The 16,161-nt window shown below is 39.8% G+C and overlaps 2 protein-coding genes and 1 long non-coding RNA gene across 9 annotated transcripts in view; 1 reads left to right on the top strand and 2 right to left on the bottom strand.

Annotated features, from left to right (window-relative positions):
- Positions 1 to 465, bottom strand: part of dnajc17 (DnaJ (Hsp40) homolog, subfamily C, member 17) — a 44,324-nt gene extending 43,859 nt beyond the window's left edge. For 2 of the 3 annotated variants that reach the window (XR_007485906.2, XM_049741325.2), the window contains exon 1: positions 250 to 465. Coding sequence is in view for 2 of the 3 variants with exons in the window: in XM_049741325.2 (XP_049597282.1) it covers positions 250 to 330 (81 nt within the window). In the remaining variant the exon portion in view is untranslated. The remainder of the gene's footprint in view (positions 1 to 249) is intronic. The other variant, XM_049741324.2, reaches the window with a different exon arrangement.
- Positions 466 to 6,731: 6,266 nt separating this feature from the next.
- inf2 (inverted formin 2) lies at positions 6,732 to 16,104 on the top strand. 5 transcript variants are annotated; one of them, XM_049741315.1, is made up of 22 exons: positions 6,732 to 7,131; positions 7,830 to 7,945; positions 8,075 to 8,234; positions 8,771 to 8,804; positions 8,899 to 9,040; positions 9,156 to 9,288; positions 9,420 to 10,049; positions 10,192 to 10,334; positions 10,422 to 10,483; positions 10,870 to 10,972; positions 11,058 to 11,143; positions 11,306 to 11,406; positions 11,475 to 11,545; positions 11,623 to 11,730; positions 11,799 to 11,869; positions 11,952 to 12,072; positions 12,850 to 13,014; positions 13,150 to 13,252; positions 13,359 to 13,511; positions 14,095 to 14,844; positions 15,098 to 15,151; positions 15,694 to 16,104. In XM_049741315.1, the coding sequence occupies exons 1-21, from the start codon at positions 6,732 to 6,734 to the stop codon at positions 15,148 to 15,150; spliced, it is 3,705 nt and encodes a 1,234-aa protein (XP_049597272.1). In that variant the 3' UTR covers position 15,151; positions 15,694 to 16,104. The 5 variants fall into 5 exon arrangements, 4 of the variants coding, with proteins under 4 accessions (XP_049597272.1, XP_049597273.1, XP_049597274.1 ...); XM_049741316.1 differs by lacking the exon at positions 15,098 to 15,151; XM_049741317.1 differs by lacking the exons at positions 15,098 to 15,151; positions 15,694 to 16,104 and having other exon boundaries at positions 13,359 to 13,455; positions 14,095 to 14,500.
- LOC125981342 (uncharacterized) lies at positions 7,613 to 8,602 on the bottom strand. Its single transcript, XR_007485908.1, has 2 exons — positions 8,496 to 8,602; positions 7,613 to 8,197 (listed from the first exon to the last, which is right to left on the bottom strand). It is a non-coding gene; the product is annotated as an uncharacterized lncRNA (long non-coding RNA).
- Positions 16,105 to 16,161: the final 57 nt, after the last annotated feature.

Genomic DNA, 16,161 nt, shown 5'->3' with positions numbered 1-16,161 from the left:
TTATTCTTTATAAACAATTGTTAACACGGCGGAAAAACAACATATATGTCAGAGAACGCTAAAAACATGTTGATGCTCCATGATTTGCTGCTTATAGACATCAGATATGCTATGCTGATTTTTTCTTTATTCACGTAAAATTTTCCAAGTTGATAGGTAAATAAATACTCTGCAAATAATACGTCATCGTTATTTGTACACATGGACCACCTTAGTAAATCGTATCCACCGGTAAGCTCGTTTACGTACCTCTTTTGACGTAGCAGTGTTTTTAATCTCAAGCAAACCATAAAGGTCCAGCTGCAGAATATCCTTTGCCTTTGCAGACATTTCTTCTCACCGTAAGTTTCTAATGTTACTAATGCCGCAAAATTCAAGAAAAGCTGTGAAAACAACGTCCGCTTGCACAAATGTTAATAGTTGTAGTCGGCGCTTTGTAATGACGCAATGCCCGGCGCATATCATTCTGGGAAATGTTGTTTTTTATGTGCTTCTTCGCTTCAAGCGCCGTTGAGTTGCATAATTCATAAAAACGAGAAAATGAGACATGCAAACTCCACTCTAACCCAGCTTTCCCTTACATAAATCTGTAAGGCGTTAATACTTACTCCTAGACCCGTGTAAATAAAAATTATATAAATACAATCACGCATATACTGCCAAAGTAATATTCTTTATTGTACAGCAGATTAGTCTGAAATCACGAGATATCAAGAACAAAAAAAATCACAATAATTTTAATCAGGGGTTTAATACGAGTGAAAATCGGCTTTTGTTCTTCTGCAATTCTGTGGAACTGTGATCATTCCACTTAATGGCCAAGCCAATCCATTATTGCAACATTTCCTGTAAGCAGCAGGATCTGCCCTGATCTGAATCAGCAAACATGCCCTGACTTGGGTTGGACAAACATGTCTGTTCTAAAATCTACTTGGCAAATGAAATGTTATGAAGAATCTCATGCATTTACCGAATAAAGTCAAATGTCTCACACTGCCTTTTTTAAAGATTGACATAATTTGTGATCACCTGCATCCATCATCAATATACTGTATCCTATTATTAGTGAGACAAAAGACACTCTTAGAATAAAATGATTTGGTCTGCATGCATTTTTGTTTATTTAAGTCCCACGTTTACACAAGGTGGAACAGTTGTCTCAGCTTAAAAGAAATGTTAACTTAACAGTGTTTGCAGATACAAAATAAAATTATGCATAGAGCTGAATTGCCGCAATCATTTGTTTACTCTTGTGTTTTATCAGTGCTTTCTAATAATGGCCCCTTGTTCCTCCAGATGGACAAACTGTCACTGTGATAACACTGTAGGCTCCAGTTACACAATAAAACAATTATTTTCCTTGCAGGGAAAGCATCTTCAATGTAGAGCATCTTCAATCATAGTTTTCTGTTATTGTGGACCACTGAAAATTATCAATATATTTTTTATGTTCTGCTAATACATTTGTATTTTGCCTTATTTTAAAATCTTTCATCAATAACTAGGACTGGGATGGGCAATTTAAATGCTGGAAGGGGCCACAATTTTTCACAAGTCCTACCAGGGGTAAATATGGACATAGTATTTGCATACATGCAAAATACATGTTTTAATACATTTCATCTTGGATCAAATATTTTTCAATGCATGCAAAAAATCTACTATACTAAAAAAAAAAAAAAGGTTTGAAGCAAACAAAAAATAACCACATACTGTATTTTTGTTTTCAAAGTAAATGTCTTGCATAAAAAATAGCATTCAAGCATGGTTCAAAACTCCTGCACAAGAAAATAACTTTAAATGCAATTAATCAAGGTGCCACTCAGATTTCAATGAGGACAATCGCTTCCGAAAACTAGTGATTGACAGATTACAATTAAATGCATGGTTCTTTATAGTTGTTTTGTTTGTGCAATGTGCAAAACCACAGTCTTGATCACACTCCCACTTTTAACGATAACTTTCCCACTTCATTGCAGCTTGCTTATCTTCATTGTTGTCAGTGGGGAAATGCAAACATACTGGCTTGGCATGATCCCTTGGGCCGTGGCAGGCTTGATTTAAATTACGAAACATCTTGGCTATTTTTCTTCAGACAAGATCGGTCTAGACCAGGGGTTTACGCAGAATGCTGAGCGAGGCCAAGATAAAAATCAGCGTTTTGTAGATTACAAAAGTCTGTGACTAACCATCAAATTGTTTCGTTTTTGAGGAATGAGTCAAATGGTCTGCACGAGTTCGACTCCAGCCTCCGGGATGGAGATTAGTGTGAGGGAGGAGGGCGCACTACTGACGGCTGCGGACAGCTTCAGCAACCGCAAGAAAATCAAAAATTGCATTGGTGGGGAACTACTTCAAAATAATACGGCGCCTGCAAAACTGCGCTTTAAGATCTTTGTTGTCGCAGTCATTTTGTTATTGTGTGTTTTTGGAATTCTGCACGCTCCGCAGGACGTGGCTGAAGACAGCACAGTGCTAACAATAAAGTGTGACGTTTAATCCGTTCGTTATCTTGCATACCTAGTTTTAGCATCGTACTACTTATTCCCAAGCAGGCTTTATCAAGGCAGCGAACCCATATTGTGCGGTTTAATCACGTTTATTCGCCAGTAATGCAGGAGACGTCGTCAAAGCTTTATTGCGAAAGGCACGAGCGGATATCGGAGCCTCGCGTTTACTTCTACGTTGACGTCACTCTTTTAAACAAGTGAGCGAGAGAGAGCGCAGGGCCGTGACGATTAAAAGGCACACAAACGCGCATACACACACCCACTCGGGTCGACCTGCCACTGCCTTAATGCCTTAATTTGTGGAGATCCATGCTTCTTCTTTGACGATGTAAACCGGAATGTGTTTGACATCTGGTGCCTCTCCCATCTGAACACACACAAGGACGCGATCACTCCAAGTGTATTTATAGAAGAAAACCAGGTAAGACATCATTGCGCATCTTCAATTATGCAACAGAAGATGTCATGTAAAATCGTTGCTGTGTAAGATACGGGACAACAGTCCAAGTCCTCTTCAAAGGCGCACCCCAAAGTCCGGCTTTGTGTTGCCTGGCTTTAATCCAGCATGTTGCAGTCACTAATGCAGACAAAGTCGCTCATTTGGTTAGGAATTGTGTGACCGATGGCCGTATTGGATTGGACTGTTTACCCTTAAACTGGTTTGGAAAGGAGGAAGGCTGCCAGGAATGGAAAAACGTGTCAAGTTGCCAAAGTACACTTTTATCTGGATCACGTTTTGTTTGCATAGATTTCTTGTGTGTATAAAGGTTAATTCGGTTTTAATTATGTGTTAACAAACCTTGTTCACTTTTAATAAAGTGAACTATTTTAATATGACGTAGCACAAAGAGCTCTTGCATGCACGTTGCTGCCAAAAATAGGAGAGATGGGAAGGGAAGGTATCATTTTAATAAGATCCAGATGTTTTTAACTCTGCGACGTGAGTTTTTAAACCCTGCATGAAACGTGAATATTCATCTAAGTACTTTTTCAGTTTACATCAAGATCGCTCTGTTAAAAGAATCCGGCTGTAATGCCATCTAATTTTTAAGTTGTTCAAATTTGGAAAACTGTTTCAAAGTTAAATTGTAGTCTCAAAGTATTAATATCAGAAAACATTAAAATTATTGCTAGTATTAATATTCTAAATTGTCATTCAAAGTGTAAAGAGATGTTAACAAATGTGTGATAAATGTAAAACTACATCTCCCTCTGATGATGCCTGACAGGGATAAATAGAAACAAAATCGGTTTAAATCAGAAAATCGGATTTGATTCACATGAATCAAATCATTACATAGACTCTACTTCAATCGTATCGCATTGAGATACGTATCCGATCATCTTTAATGAGAAATACACCCGTTATAAATTGGCTTGAGATTGCTGATGATTTTTTTTTCATTTAATTAACTTAGTTTTGGCTTAGAGCTTTGATGTCTTACATGTTGTTAAACGTGAAAAATCCTAATCCCACGGAATCCAACCAGTTTGAATAATTTCCCTTAAAATTAGAAATAATATAACATTATTATATTATATATTATTATATTATTCTTGAATCGTATCATACCCTGCGTGTCAAGATATGTATCAAATCATCTTTTATTGGTGCCAAAGAGGACCTCTAAAAGATATTGCTAGTTTTATGCTTATCACATCTTTCCTCTCATCACGCTGCGGTAGCATCTTTGACCTTTGAGATTCTGACTGTAGTTACATAATAATATTCAAATGAATATGAACAATATTTGCAGTCTTGGGCTCTGCATATGTTTCAGATAAACGGAAGCAGTGGGTGTGCATGCTTAAATGTTAATCTAGTGTACAGTGGAGTTGGACTGTTGTGTAGGAGGCTCGAGCAGAGGACACATGAGTGGGTTTGTCCTGTAGGCTGTGAATCAGCTGCTGTCAGAGTTGCATGTGGGAGCTATTGGGGCAGACATTAAAAAATGGCTTTCAACTTAATAAAAGGCATATTTTTCATGTATTCATCCAATAATGTTTTCTACATGAATTGCTTTTACTGTGAATTAAAATCCTCAGTGAAACAGCCGTTGCAAAAGAGGAACATGTGCTTCCGTGGCAGCATGTTTATCTGGTTTCCTGTCCTGGAATAGTTTTCCTTCCTGAGAAATTCCTTGGTAGCCCAGCATACTTAACGCACAGACACACCCTTTTCTCAGGAATAAAAAGAGTAGTTAAGAAAGTGTGCAAGTTATTGGATGATTTCCCAGATTACATGAATTTACTTGCAATGTTTACTTCATCATCATTAGGTACCCCCAAAGGAATATTTTTTTGTGCACTGTGTAAAATATAAACTTAATACATTTTGAAGTATGACATAAAGTTCAATATAATGCAATATAATAATTATAATTGAATAAAAATGCTACAAATTTCCCAATTTCAGTGGATTTGGTCAAAGCTTGTTTCACTTGGCTTCTGGACAAATAGACTGTCCGTCCAGTTATAAAAACTCTTTCAACTTTCCGAACATTTTAGGAAACCATGACGCGTCAATTTCCTCAAATGTTTTCTGGTAAATATAGTTTTTCATTGGCTTATTCTGGACATGTGATCACAGGATGAGCCACTGTAAAACTGAATACACATGGGTGTGAATAAATATTGGTTTTGTGCATATTTTTCCATTTATGATCATTAAACGAACACAAAATGTTTTTAATTATGTTTGTGTAGCTGAATTCTATCCTACTGAAAACCAGAATTAAAAACATTCTTATATTTGGTTCCAATAGGTATGTTGTTAGGCAATGCTTGTTGAAAAGTGGGAAAGTGAGAATTCATTGATGGTATTGAGACGGTCTGTTGTGTCCATTGTGTGTTTCTGCCGGCTGCCACGGTAACGTGGCAGAATTGCGCAGCCTGAGCTGACAGAATTCCTTTGCAAGAGCCAAGAGTCACTTTACCTTGACTCGTTGACTCGAATGGAATTATTGCTGCAGTGCATCATATGAAAACACGAGGCCAAGTCAATTTGCAAAAAAACATCTCATGGTGTAGAAGTTGGACATTCGAGTGTCAAGTAATGACAATGGGCCTCTCTGCAAAAACTATCATTCCTTCCGAGCTACCCAAAGTAGCCAACTGTGACTCAGACCAAGCCGTTTTGTTTCTACATGCTCATCATTCTGCTTTGCCAAGTCACAGCAGAGCCGAAAACTATTTTTCTTTTAACACCAAACAAGCAAATATCACAACGTATTTTTAGACTTTTTGCAGAGCGCTTTCCCCTTTTTTGGACTTGGTGTGTATGCTGCTTGTACGGGAATGTTTTAGAAGCTCTCCAGAGGGTAGGATGGTGAAAAAGGGAGTTGGCAAGCGAGGAAATCTGTGGTTGTGCCACAAAAAGCAGCATGTGTGCATTCATGATATATGCCTGCTTTTCTAGAGAGTGGCTACTGTGTAATAATTTTCAAGGTCTCTGATGAAGCACCATTCGTGGCGTAAATGGAAATGTGTTCTGCAGTGCACATGCAGGGAGGTTTTTTTTATGCAGGATTTAGTTGGAATGTTGTGTATGGCTGCTGCAAACGACCCGACTGCTGACATAGTCGTTTAGTCATCCACAGAGTGCAACGCTGTCATTCCCTATTGTTTCATTTCCCATCGTGATCCGGCCTTTCATTTTTTTGTTCTGCTCACCAATGATGAATGATGGTGACATTATGCAGACAAATTCATTGAATTACAGATAAGTTTTGCTTCCCAAAACACATAAGAATATTGGATATTTTTATTGTCGTGTGTTTATCAGTTTATTCATTTTAGTTTTTGTGTAATTTCCTTTATAGTTTTAATTTTTTGGGGCGGATTTGTATGTATCGTTCCAAGCATGTTCCCATTCAGTTCTTAGGAGAAGCCACAAAATGATGATAAATATGATAAAAAATATTTAGAATTGGCTTTTTTTTTATCAATATAAATGATGTTGTCATTGCCAATTCCTTCTTACTACTCCCAAAAAATTAAATGCAGTTGTGTGAAAATGGCTGACAAGATTATTAAGCAAAATCTTTTCCCATAGTTTTCACGTCACAGCAGTTTCAATTTGTAACATAAAATGTAATCGTGAGAACTGAAACAGGAAAAATAAAATAAAAAATAAAATAAATAAATGCAATTCTGGGTGATGTGGAAGGAAAGGGAGGACAAAGTGCATAACATGACTTTTTTTTTACAGGTGCTTTCACAATGATGACAGGGATTTCAGAAGTAAAGAAGAAATGGGCCGCAGTTCGGGGTCGCCTGGGCTCATCGCAGGACTCAGACACGCAACAGGAAGCCAACTTGGAGAATGCTGATCCGGAGCTCTGTATCAAACTTCTCCAGGTTCCCACTGTGGTTAACTATTCCGGCCTGAAACGGCGCTTGGACAGTAGCGACCAATCATGGATGGTGCAGTTCCTGGAGTTGAGTGGCCTGGATCTCCTCCTGGAGGCCCTGGACCGCCTTTCGGGCCGAGGTTGCTCCCGCATTGCAGACGCCCTACTGCAGCTCACCTGCATCAACTGCGTCCGTGCTGTCATGAACTCTTCGGCTGGGATCCACTTCATCATTGATAATGAGGGATACATCCGGAAACTCTCCCAAGGTTCCCACAAACATTCACATCATCATCTTTGTACTCATACACGACTCAAAAAAAGGGGTAGTGGTGGAAATTTTGAGATGAACTCAAAAATGCACTATGACCTTTACAGATGATTGTAATTTCATGATGGATGAAATTTGCTTCCTGTTTTCCAAGGAACTGAACAGCAAATTTCTCAATAGTGGAAATGGACCAATACATTTCTTTTTTCTGTGCTTTTCAAGCATTTCAACATGATGTAAATTTTGAAATAATGAGACCAACATGACTCCAAACAGGATGCTCCACAATTGAAGTTACTGATTTACAGATTGTGTCATTTGGTTGAAACAGATACCAAGAAAATTGTCACAAAAAAACATTAGTAAAGGTTTTTGTCATAAATTAGGACATTTGTTTTCAACTCAGTCAAATTAAGTTAACCTGTAAAGGTTACAACATATTTTAATTTCATTCTGAAATTTCACCAAGAAGCTCAATATCCCTTTTTGTGTGTAGTTTGTTATACAACCATTTGCAAGAGAATCACAAAAGCCTGTTTATAGTTTCTCCATAAATTGGAATTTTTGAATGTTTATCTGCTGCCACATCCTCAAAGAACAAAGTTCACATTGCGCTGCCTAAAATCATGTGAGGCCTATTGAGGTCTTGACACAAAAAAGGAAGCGCCACTGAGAATGTTTGTGTATGTTCCACAGCCTTGGACACCTCCAACACAATGGTAAAGAAGCAGGTGTTTGAGCTACTTGCAGCCCTCAGCATGTTCTCAACAGAGGGCCATCGCCTTGCTCTGGATGCTCTGGAACACTACAAGGCAAGAAAAATAAGCCCCCCTCCAAAGAAAATAAATAAATAAATAAAATACCGCCCTCTTGTGGCAAGTTGTATTCCCAAGCGTGACACCTAACTGAAGTCGACTAATTTCCTCTGATTTGTTCTTCAGGGCGTGAAGACGAGTCACTATCGCTTCAGCGTGATCATGAACGAGTTGCAGGCCACAGACAACGTTTCATACATGGTCACGCTCCTCAGTGTCATCAACGCCCTCATTTTCGGCTCCGATGACCTGAGGCAGAGAGATAAGATGAGGAAGGAGTTTATCGGTTGGTGCAGCCTGCCACTGAACAATTAATCACACAATGAGTGAGGTCACTTTCCTGTGAGCTGACGCGGCATCTATGCTCAAAGTGAATACAAAAGCACACAACGGGATATTATTGGAGCGTTAGTCAACATGTGTCTAAGAAAAGCATCGCATGGCGTCATTTTGTCTGACAAATTCTTAAGCTTAAGACAAACAACTGTGATTTACTATATCACACACTGCTACATCTTAAATTGAAAATATTCCAAATCATACTGACCTAATTGGAGAAAAAATGAAGGTCACAATAACGTATTTGGTCAGTTTGGAATCTGAGATGACCAAATATAAACACACAAAAAAAACCTACCTGATTCCATTATGACCACCTACCTCTATGGACCAATCAATTTGATTGGCCACGCCTCTTTTATAATTCCTCACCTGTGACAGACTTCCTTATCCACGATCTACCACTAGTTCACCTCTATACATGATTTTAATGCAAAAAAAAATTAAATGATGTTACACTTGCTGTTGTTTGTTGCTCCGCAGGGCTCCATGTTCTTGATAGTCTACCAAAATTAAGGTGAGCATGCAGCCCTGATTTTTTCCCCCACCATTGATTAGTCAGCCTCTCTTTTTTTTTTTTCTAATAATGCATTTATGTATGTGGCATGCAGAGAACAGGAGGATGCAGACTTGATTATTCAATGTGAAGCTTTTGAAGAGGCGATGGCTGAAGATGAGGAGGAGCTCTTAGGACTGTATGGCGGGATTGATATGAGTAACCACCTGGAGGTCTTTACAACGCTTTTTAACAAGGTAAGACTTGTGTACATTGATATAACGTGAACATAGATGTTTGACATCTAAAGCACTAAATGGTGGTGAATATATTAAAAATAATATACTGATATTCTTTGTTTATGTTGGTTAGGTGAGCAGCTCACCAGCTTCTCTCCAGCTTCTGTCCATCCTGCAGACGCTTCTCCTGTTGGGGCCAAGCCGCTCGGATATCTGGCTAGCTCTGGAGTCCATCACTAACCGAGCCATACTGCTGGCCCAAGACTGTGAGTCAGCATTTACTATGACTTCAATTATGGCCGCCTTCTTATTAATGTTTGATGGAGTTGGAAAATAGCAATTAGCTGCTGCTGAGTGTAATTTTTTAGCAAGATTTTGTTTTCTGTTTGGACTCCAGCTGAGATAGGATCTTTTGAAAAGATCATGGAGCGTTTGGTGTTCTCCAAGGGCAAGTTGTCGAAGGGTGGTCACGAACTGGATGGCCAGACAGCCAGAGTGGACAAGGCTTCACAAACTAGTCTACAAGACCCAAAGCAGCTGGAGAAATGCTCAGCATCACCTCAGAAGCCACTCTTTGCTCATCCCCCTCCACTGCCGCTTCCTCCGAATATGACTGAACCCCAAGGTTCTCGTCCATGCCCACCTCCACCGCCGCCACTTCCTCCAAATACGACAGGGCCCCCTCTTCAATGCCCACCGCCACCGCCTCCTCCTCCACTCCCTGGTGGATTTGGTGGACCCCCACCACCACCTCCGCTACCTGGAATGACTCTTCCACCACCACCGCCACCACTACCTTACGGTTCTGGCATGGGTCCCCCACCACCTCCACCCCCTCCGCCAGGTATGAGCAACGGCCCGCCGCCGCCACCAGCCTTACCCGGCATGGCGCCACCACCTCCACCCCCGGGCATGATAGTGGCTCAAAGCAGCCACGCTCTGGGCTGCGGCATACCCGCAAAATTGAGCCGATATCCCACGCTGAGGATGAAGAAGCTCAACTGGCAGAAACTGAGGTCTGTCACTGGTGAGTAAGGCCAATTAGATGGGTGGTTTTTTTTTTCTAAAATAGTAAATATGCATTTTGAATACTAAAATATCAGGATTGGGGTTCAAAGAAGAGCAAATTAAAGTTGACAAGATGGCTTCCTTTCCTCTTACACACGCAGATGGTCACTCCATGTGGGCTTCAGTTCAGAAAGAGCCTTCTTACGAGCCGGACTACGGCAGTATCGAGCAGCTGTTCTGTCTCCCGGTGACCGAGCACAAAGACAAGGGGGCAGCTGCTCCTGTCAAGAAGGAGCCTAAAGAGGTGCGCACGGTCAACAATCTGCCATGAAGTATTCCAAACAATCAGCCGACTTCCTCAGACAAACAACTTTTTTCTATTTGCTTCTAGATTACTTTCATCGATTCCAAGAAAAATCTGAATGTAAACATATTCCTGAAGCAATTCAAATGGTGAGACACGAAACAATGGGTCGATCGTTTTTATCCGCATAAAACTGTACGCTCGATGTTTCACCAATTCAGTGGTTTAAAAAAAACAATCAGTAATAAATATATATATTTTTTAAATTCAATTTTCTGGCATGTTAAGGACCGAACTGAATCTTATTTAAATAACATTTGAGTGTTTTCTGCTGTGTATTTGAAATGGTTTTTTTTTTTAATATAGGAATGGAAATTTTAACATTTTTAATCCAATTTATTGATTAATAGGCAGATTAATTATTTTTAAAAAATCCATAGTTGCATCCATACTTGGCGGTATTGCTAATATTTTGCCCTACTTAGTGGATTGCCTGTGCATGTCCATCTTAATCTTCCAAATGTTCTATGTCCAGCTCAAATGAGGACTTTGTGATGATGATTCAGAAAGGTGACAGATCCAGGTTTGATGTAGAGGTGCTAAAACAGCTCCTGAAGCTCCTGCCAGAGAAACATGAGGTTCGTTGATACCTACGCAATGTTTTATAGCTGTCATTCAATGAGGCCCACTCGCAAGAGTCGTGATGTTGCCTTTGTCATTTAGATTGAAAATTTGAAGTCTTTCCAAGGAGAAAAAGAAAAGCTGGCAAATGTCGACCGTTTCTTCACATTGCTCCTCAATGTCCAATGGTAACTTCTTTCCCCAAACTGTTCTAACATGTGAGCTGCCTGCTTTATAAGTTACTCTGTGAAAATGGGCCAAAGGAGACCATTAAATTTTCCAATGGCATCAGATGGATTTTTCGGCCTTTAAAATGTGACCTTCAACTCCAATTTGCTGTCTACCATCAGTTATCAGCTGAGGATTGAGTGCATGCTCTTGTGTGAGGAGACTGCATCAGTGTTGGAAATCCTCCAACCTAAAGTCAAGCTGCTGGAGGAGGCCTGTCACTGTAAGTGCACTTTACCGAAAGAACCTCATCCGGCTTACTAAAAACTAATTCCAACCTTTGGTTTTCAGCTCTCAGGGCAAGCACATGCATCCCCACTTTTTGCAGGCTCATCCTTGACGTGGGCAATTTTCTTAATTACGTAAGGGTGCCAAATATCGGTTTTATCGCATTGAAGGCCTTTTTTTTTTTTTTTTAATCGCTTAAATCTCTTTCTAGGGAACCCATACGGGAAATGCAGAGGGATTCAAAATCAGTTCTCTTCTCAAGCTTACAGAGACCAAAGCCAACAAGAGCCGCATTACGCTGCTTCATCACATCTTAGAGGTACGGCAAAGATCAACCTTTTACCTTAAAGCATACATTTATGAATAACAACACACTTTTTTTGAAAGGAAGCAGAAGTAAGCCACCCAGAGCTATTGGAATTGCCAGAGGACATTGAAATCTGCCAAAAAGCTGCAGGGTACAATTTATCCTTCCGCATTCTTGCATATTATCACCCCCACAAATATGCGAAATAGTCCAAACTATCCCTCCTACCACAGGATAAATGTGGATTCTGTCCAATCCGAAACCAACGGCTTACTTAAACGACTGAATGAGGCTTTGAAGAAAGTCTCCAATTCTTCGGAAGACATGAAGCAGCAATATGCAAAGGTTATTGAGGTAAGATTTGCTTTGTTGTGGAAACAGTATCCAATAGAATTACCATATTTTCCAGACTATAAGGCGCACCGGACTATAAGGCGCACCTTCACTGAATGGCCCATTTTAAAACTTTGTCCTTATATAAGCCGCACTGGACTATAAGGCACACCATTAATGCATCATGTCAGATTTTTAATCCAAATCAAATCATTCTCCATTTTATCTTTTTTATTTCAACTTCAGATGCAACAAATGACTTTAGAATCATAAAATAACGATCCATAGTCTTTTTGATTCATGATTCATAGTCTTCAGCGAGCCACTATGATTGATTTCATGACACAATGCTTCGGGCCAGTTTAAATTTAGGAATTTGGTCCATATATAAGGCGCACCAGACTATAAGGCGCACTGTCGGCTTTTGAGAAAATTTTAGGTTTTTAGGTGCGCCTTATAGTCCGGAAAATACGGTAGTTCAGCAGCATCTTAAAGGGGTGCAACATACTTTTTGTAGTAAACAAAATATTATTTCTGTATTGATTTATTTATTTTAATATATAAACAATTGTTAGAACAGGAGATGTGACATAACTGTTTGAAAGCAATATTGTGACATGATGATACATTTGCAGGAACCCTCCAGTACCTACAAGTATTTGGGCTCAAAAAAATGATGTATTTTTAAATCCAGTGAGCTACTAAATGGCAAAAAAAGAAAAATACTGCATTGATTTTGATGCCGCCTTTTGTGAAAGCTTGTCTCATTGTCACAAAAGCTCCAATTCTGTGCTACAGGAAAATCTGGAGGCGTGTCAAGCTTTGAGTGAAAGATTTGTGGACATTGAAAAGAAGAGGAGTGAACTCGCTGTCTACTTTTGTGAAGATGCCAATAAGCTGTCGCTTGAAGAGCTTTTCGGAACAATCAAGACTTTCCGGGAACTTTTCATCAAGGCGCTGAAGGTCGGGATAATACTGGTGTCATTTATAGTGTGAAAAACGTTTTGTTGAGTTGCCGCCTTAGTCGAAATTGCTACTGTGTGTACAATTTGTACTCGGCAGAGTGACACTTCTTTTTTTTTTTCTTCACAAATGCAGGATAATAAGATGAGGAAAGAGCAGGCAGCCAAAACTGAGAAGAGAAAGAAGCAACTGGCAGACGAAGAAGCCAAGAGACAGAAGGGAGAGAATGGAAAAATAAGTAAGTTGTGACTGCAACACTTACAAATCCCAGTTGTAATTTGAAAAGTATTGACCTGATTTTTGTTTTCTTTTTTTTTAAATAAATAATCGCTGTCCCTCACCAGTCAAGAAAGGCTTTGTGCCACAGGATGACGGCTGCATAATCGACCACCTACTCGCAGACATCAGGAAGGGTTTCAGCCTAAGAAAGACCAGGCCAAGGTGCGATTTGGAAAGCCTCCCTCATAGTGAAATGAGTAGGGATACCTGCCCACCTGGTAAGGACAAGAGACTGTGGCAGTTCAAGCGCCGCTCCTGAGTCACTAAAAGCCTTGTTGCTTTCATGTGCCCGTATAATGTCCTTCAGCTTTTATATGTACGTGCTTGGGAAATGTATTGCCATGCATCCTCACACAAAAGGCCTCAAAAGCTTTTGACCTCAAAAGCAAAAAGGTCCCAGACATTTTTGTTACAACAGGGTTTCCCAAACTTTCATCTAAAGACCCAATACTAGAAATTTACTTTCGTCATGAGGTGGCAAAACTTAAAGATGACAATTCACTACAACAGGCATGTTAAAAAGTCCTTTGCCAAGAAATACAAATGTGTGCCTGCCTATCAGTAAAGTAATTTTCAACATTCTACTTTATGGTCAGACTGACCAACTTTTGTTTGGGAAACCTTGTCTGAGTTTTTTTCCCCCTCCTGAGTCAACAAGGACAGGCTACAACAGATTTTTTTTTTCCCCCCCTTCACTTTAATTACCAGTTCAACCTTGGCAAGAGTCTCATTTGGGTTTTGCGATGACTCTTTGTAATTTCTAAGCAGTCCCAGTAATGCTCTTGACCTTTCCCCATTTAGGGTCAAGTGTGAAGCCTGCAAGCGAAAAAGCCGCAGAAGTGGCCTGCACCGTTTCCGCGCCCAGCACACTTCCAACAAAGGCTCACCAAGCCAGCACAGGCGAAGTGAACGGTTTTCTCAGCTCCCCAAACGAGACTCCCTCGACGGATACGGAGCAAGTGGTGGGGGAATCGGCTTCGAAGTCATCCCCGGAAAGTCCGACATCGCTACAGGAGGAGTGTACCTCAACTACGCCTACAGCACCCCAAACTAAACTTGAGCTGGAACCTCAATCAAGTGCCCTCACAGATGTCGAATCAACCGAGACCAGTTTGCTCAGCCCAACCTCTTTCTCAGATTCTGACCTGATAGATGGTGTGTTGGATGAAACTTCGAGCCAGGTACCTCAGAAGTTAAAACCTAAGGAGCCAGCGGACATTATTGTGAACGTTCAACTCGCAGTTTCTGCTAGTGAAGGGAATCCAAAGGCACAAGAGGACCGGAAAACTATTTGTTTAAAAGGGGCTGAAGAAAAAGCGGCAAATCTCGAATCGCATGCTGTCAAATCATCCGGGAAGGATGTGGTGAGCTGCACGCATGCAGACCCCAAAAGCAACCAAACATGTTCGGAGAGCATCTTGGAATGCGACGGCCAGGGTGCAAACAAATCTCAAACTGTGCCATCGACGTTTGAAGAGGAAACTCCCACTGTAAACTCCGAATCAAATAAACGGCCAAGCTTCTTTAAACGCAACAAAAAGAAGAAATCAGGTAAACCATCTCATTTAAATAAAAAGTTTTGGAATGTTAGTCTTGTCATATTACTTGGAGGGAGATTTTTTATGGTGTTATTTTTACTGCAATCTACTTTATATATCTTATTATTTTAGAAGGTGATTGTGAGAATTTTCCAATATGTGCCTTTTTTTTAATTAAAGACAATGAATACAGATTTTGCTTGTGTTTGCCAATGGACAGTTTGTTTGAATGCTCTGTTTTCCATTCTTACTCTCTAAAACACAAGGTAACAGTGGGACAGGACACATTAAACCTAAAAAGGGCTGTGTGATGCAGTGAGGTAGGTCAAATGGTGGGATGGTAAACTGTAAGCAGGAACATCATCCTAATAAACTCACTCACCGTCCAAACTTTGTTGCAAATAACACCATTTGTTGCTCTGACTGGGATCTGGATTTCATTTGTTTGTGTCGTCCAGCTTTTAACACGTCTTTTTCAATGATGCAGTCATTGATATGTCTATAAGGTGTTTTAACAACAATGAAAACTTTACTAACTAAAAATGGATCAAATATATTTCTGCAGCAACTTTTCTCATTTCAGTCAGTCTTGACTATGCCAGTCATCGTGAATGAAGTTCTCATGACAGCCTTCACTATTGTCTCTTCCATATTTTTCCGTCCATTCCTTCTGCTCCCGGGGTTGTTTTAAATCCACTAATGACAGTCTCATGTGCTTCTTGTAAACTGCTGACTGTGTTGTCTAAATATAAGTTAATCTAGTTAATGACCTAAAGTAGATTTCTATTAATAACATCAGAATTGCTTTTAAATGTAGAAGTATTGTTCTATTCACTCTTGATTATGTCCCCTCCTTTACTAGATTCCAGAAAAAGGAGATCAAGAGGAAAAAGAAAAAGTTGATGCCACCGCAGTTGTGAACTGGCAGGACCTCAGAAAACGGAAAATAATATTTTTGTGAGATTACAGAAGATTGTTTTGTAGACCAAGAAGAGTTTATAAAGTCATCCGAGGCTGGGCCGACTTTGACAGCACTTTGGATGTAAACATGTCACTTTATGTAAATTCTTTGGAAGTTATTGGAAAAGTTGGACAATGTGCTTTATATGTTTTTGTATTGTAAAAGTAATGTGTGTGCGCTTGGAGAAAAAAAATGGAGATGCTCATGTAAAGAAAGGATGCAAGAAATATTTAAAAAATGTTAAATCACTTAATAATACTGTATTGTAACTTTTAATGCTTAACCCGTTTTAATAAAAGTAATTGGACATTAGGTGTTTTTATTGCGTGACTCTTGAGGAGCCTTGACTGGTAGAATAATGCGCCCCCC

This window comes from Syngnathus scovelli, chromosome 14 (genome assembly GCF_024217435.2).
Source record: "Syngnathus scovelli strain Florida chromosome 14, RoL_Ssco_1.2, whole genome shotgun sequence".
NCBI classification, from domain to species: domain Eukaryota; kingdom Metazoa; phylum Chordata; class Actinopteri; order Syngnathiformes; family Syngnathidae; genus Syngnathus; species Syngnathus scovelli.
The sequence above is the reverse complement of the archived record's forward strand: the minus strand, read 5'-3'. Positions and strand labels throughout refer to the sequence as shown.

Excerpts from the sequence above, each read along its gene's own strand:
- inf2 (XM_049741315.1), top strand. The coding sequence starts at position 6,732 with ATGATGACAGGGATTTCAGAAGTAAAGAAGAAATGGGCCGCAGTTCGG. Across the intron at positions 11,144-11,305 it reads TTGCTCCTCAATGTCCAATG|TTATCAGCTGAGGATTGAGT; the intron begins GTAACTTCTTTC and ends GTCTACCATCAG. Across the intron at positions 11,870-11,951 it reads ATCTGCCAAAAAGCTGCAGG|GATAAATGTGGATTCTGTCC; the intron begins GTACAATTTATC and ends CTCCTACCACAG.